A 4357-nucleotide genomic window follows, 5' to 3' on the forward strand; every position below is an offset into this window, starting at 1 on the left:
GGCTCAGAGAGCAAAGTGTCTGCCCACGACACACAGTTAGGAATGAGCAGAGAGCCAAAGTCCCGAGCCAAGGGCTCCCTGACACGTCCCCCTGAACCACGCTGTGTCCAGGGAGGGCCATCACTCACTGTTTTTGCAGTGGACCTGGTTTGGTCCCTGTGGGTCCCCGTTCCAAGGCCCCCCCTGCCCAGCTAACTGGGCCTCACAATTCTGCATCTGCCCAATCATTGGAAAGTTGCTTTCCTCCACCCCCAGGAAACCCCAGAAGGGCCAGAGTTCGTAGAGCCCGTGTCCACAGCTGATGCTGGGGAAACAACATGGGCATTCAGAAAGCTGGAGCTGCTGCTTCTCATGCTCAATGATAACACTTGCATAGCTGCAGCAAACCAAGAAAGGAACTGCAAATAAGCACATCCTGAATGGACCCAGGAAATAAAACCCAAGGGATACCCTACAACAATACACTTCTCTCCCCTGTAGGGTTTATTTCCAGACCATAAAACTCATTGGATGGAGTGGGACTGGGGGACAGCTGGCACATCCCCCGAAGTTCTCCCCTAGAGCCCTGCCCTTCACCTGTTGCACAAGCCATTGGACGATAAGGGAAGCACAGGTGTCTGGGGAGCACTTGGCATCTTGCTCTCCATTTTCTTTCTCTGTCCCAAACAAGAACACACATGCCCAGACATTGCCTGGTTCTCACTGGAAATGCATTTCACTGGTGTCCCTTAGAAGAATTACGTCTAGAGTCTTGGCATAACTGTCCTAGACAACCAGAAGTCTTGAGCTGGGAGTACCTGCTGAAGGTACTAATTCCACAGACCTTTCCCAAGCACCTGCCATGTGTCAGGCTCCATGCTGGGTGCCGAAGACAATGAAGAAATCAGATATAAGTCCTGCCTTGGTCTGGAGGGGGAGACAGGTAGCTCAATAGGTGTGATAACATGCACGCATGCAAGGACAGACTCCTAAATAGGGTAGTGGAGGTAAAAATGGGGACGCCATCAGTTGCTTGGTGATGCAGGTTGGGGGGGGAGGAGGGTCAAAGAAGGCTCCAAAGCAGAAGAAATCTCAGAGCTGTGTGTTAAAGGCTCACCAGGTGTTTTCCAGGTACCTGCAGACAAGGCAGCAGGGAGGGACATGTACAGCAGCAGAGGAAATAGGACTGGAGCAGAGGACCTTGAGGAGCCGTGGGCTCAGCTGTTGCAAGCTGTTCTGCAGAGCTTGAGTATGGGGTGTGGCAAGAAATAAGGCAGGACTAGGTGGAGGGCCTGAGAAGCTTGGAGCTGAACCCAAGGATGCCGAGCCACTGAGAGGTTTTAAGAGCCGAGAGGACATGCTTTGAGTGGAGCCTTAGAAAGGCTGCTCTGGCTACCCTGCAGAGGATGGGATGCAGAAGTGAGGAGCACAGAGCTGACGGCCCAAGGCCAGTTAGGAGGCCAATACCTGAAGGCCAGAATTTCTATGGGAGCCCAGCACAGTTTCCAGAGCTCTCCATGGCTCAAATACACACATACACACACCAAAACCAAAACCAAAACCAAACCCAAACCCAAACCCAAACCCTAACCAAAACCAAAACCAAACCCAAACCCAAACCAAACCAAAACCCAAACCAAAACAAAAACCAAAACCAGACTAATGTGGTGCATATACTACTGTTACCTACTTTCAGTGGATTAGAAAACTAATGAACAGAGATTAAGTCACTTGCCTTAGGACGCACAGTAGGTAGACTCAGGATTTGAATCCAGGTGGTACAGTTTGACAGTTCATGGTCTTAGCTCTGGACGAATATGCAGAGCTGTCCATCAAAGATGACAAAGGCTTGAGGCCAGACAAGACAGTTAGAGGAAAGTATTCTGGATAGACTAGATTCATACTTGGGACGCTCCTGAAAGAGCTTCTGGCTTCTACAGAGAGAGGGGCCACACCATTGATTCTGAGGGCCTTGAAAAACCTACAGCGTGCAATGTCCAGGAGCTGGAAACTCCCAGGACAGAACCATGATAAGAAGTCCCTGGGGTCACTTTGAGTTCCAGGAACACACACCTCTGGGGAGGAGAGTGTGTGTGTGCCTGCAAACTTCAGATGCAGGGAGACAGAGTACAGGGAGGTAAGAGAAGGGTGTGCCCAGTGAGGACCTTGCTCTCCTCAACTTCTTAACTACTGACCCACTCAACTCATGGCCACACCTGCTGTGGAGGCTGAAGTCAGGTGGCTCCTGAAGGGGCAGTGTCCTCCGCCCACAGAGGTAAGTTATGCTCTGTTACACAAGGCCAAGGCTCTGACCACCTGGATTGCCTATGGAGTTGCTGCACTTCCCACTGCGCAGCTCCTAGGAGGGACAGAACTTGGAGGGGGTGGTAGGAGTCCTACTCAGGAGTCCTCTAAGGAAAAGAGCCCCAGAGTCAGAGAGGAAGCGTTCCCTGTGGCCTCTGTAATGCATTGGGTGGTATGCAAAGTTGGGCTTTGAATTTGCTGGCTGTGGGCACTGGCCAGCTTTTTAGAGCCTTGTTTTCCTTATTTTAAAATGAGAATAAAACTCACTGTTAACGCAGGGCTGTGGTGAACATCGAAAGTGAGTACTGGCTGTTAGAATGCAATTCCATACACTTTGTAAAGCAATCATCAGCTGTTTAGAATTACATTTGATGGGCTGTGCTGTACAACTTGGAGCGGGAGCGAGGGCCTGCTGATACTTCGATGTAACCTTGAACTTCAATCTAACTCTAGAGGCTGCTAATTAGTGCTCAGCCAAAGAACAATAAGCAACAGGGTGTCACTCCTCCCATTCCTTAGCTTTTGTGGACTGAGAATTGTGCTGAAAGTTCTTGAGGAAGTCAGTTAGAAACATATATTCACAGAATATCTTGCTTGTCAAGGCAGGGAGCCACCAGGTAGATTTTTTTTTTTTCCTAAGGCCAGCTGCAAAGCCCAGGAAATAAATGTTTGGGAGTGGATAATTCAGTGATACTCTACTACAGGCTTAAGGCAATGCCAACGGGATGAGATTGAAGGCAGGGTTGCCATCATCAACAAGGAATAACCAGTCAGCCAGTGAGACATCTGGCCTGATTGGCATCATGCCAACACCTGTTGGAACCATGGCACCTCTACCATCCCAGAGACGAGACTGTCAGAAGTGCTGAATCAGAACTGGCCGATCCCGTTAGCACAACCTGTACACACACCCCAATCTTCCCTGCAGTAGTGGAAGAGTCCAAACCCACCTAAGGGGCACTGACACACGAATGGCTGAACAGCCTTGCACCAAGCTGGGGTCTGGCACCAGAAGTCCTCCAAGGCAGACTGCACACGGCAGATACCTTCTGTCCGACAGCTGGGTTATCCAGACCCACAGCGTGGGGGAACCAGCACAGCAAATGGTTTACAAACCCTGAGCACAGCTTCTTCTGGCCGGGGCTGTTGGCATCCACATTCCTGCCCCTCGGCTTCTCCAGTGCAGGGCACTGCTCCAGATCAGAGACTCACACTCAAACCCTGCAGGAGGAGGGAGCTGGCGCCCCTGCTCTGCCTACCCCTGCTCAGTCCCCTGGATGCTCTAGACCTTGTCAAAAGTAGCAGGAGGGGAACTGAAGCCTTCCTAACCAGCCTCGCGTTAGCTTCGGCGTCGGTTAATATTCTGGAAGTTTCCTCCTAAGTCCTCCTAGATTCTAAGTGTTTTGGAACTCTGAAGTCATAAGCCGCTTAGGGTGGTAAGCCTGCTTACGGGCTCTGCGTGATTCTCCTTGATGGCCTAGTTTGAAGAGATTCCTATTGGGTTTCCCTGGGATCACAAGCCCACACAAAAGACCTCTGTGCACCCCAGGCACAGCGCACTGCTTGGAGTCCTCTGGACACAGACGTGAGGTGGAGGAGAAAGCGGGACTAGTATTTCCAGAGGGGCCACAGCGATGAAGGGTTTGGGGGCTGGCGCTAACAGAGAGGGGCTGAGATAGGGGAGCTGGGACTGGGGCGAGGAGACTCCTCCTACAGTTAAGTCCAAGTTCCCACAACCCGGAGGAGAAGGCTCAGGGAACCCACAATAGGTCCCATTTGGGCAAGCATGGAGTGGTGACACTGCAAGGGACCTGGTGTCCAGTCCCGAGAGGAGCGGGCCGAACAGCTGCCCGGCGATCCCAGGGGAGTGACGGCGCTGAGGGAGCGGGTTCGCGCGGAGGGCAACTCACGGAGGAGAAGTTGTGTGGACCGCAGAGCTCGCCGCGGTACTTGCAGGAGAGCAGCATGTCCTCAAGCTGGTGGCCCAGGCGGTCCATGAAGGCGGCGCTGATGCCCTCGAAGTGGCGCGGCGGCAGGAAGAGGCGGAAGTCCGCCAGCTTGCGGAACCACTGGC

At 52.4% G+C, this 4357-nt stretch overlaps 1 protein-coding gene across 1 annotated transcript in view; it reads right to left on the reverse strand.

The window, feature by feature from the left end:
• The window catches only part of ASIC2 (acid sensing ion channel subunit 2), a 312420-nt gene extending 308070 nt beyond the window's left edge, over positions 1–4350 (reverse strand). Inside the window, exon 1 of the mRNA XM_006154383.3 lies at positions 4194–4350. Within this exon, the coding sequence (XP_006154445.2) occupies positions 4194–4280 (87 nt within the window). The 5' untranslated portion in view covers positions 4281–4350. The remainder of the gene's footprint in view (positions 1–4193) is intronic.
• Between the last annotated feature and the right edge of the window lie 7 nt (positions 4351–4357).

The sequence above is a fragment of the Tupaia chinensis genome, unplaced genomic scaffold, assembly GCF_000334495.1.
Source record: "Tupaia chinensis unplaced genomic scaffold, TupChi_1.0 Scaffold000407_1, whole genome shotgun sequence".
NCBI lineage: Eukaryota > Metazoa > Chordata > Mammalia > Scandentia > Tupaiidae > Tupaia > Tupaia belangeri.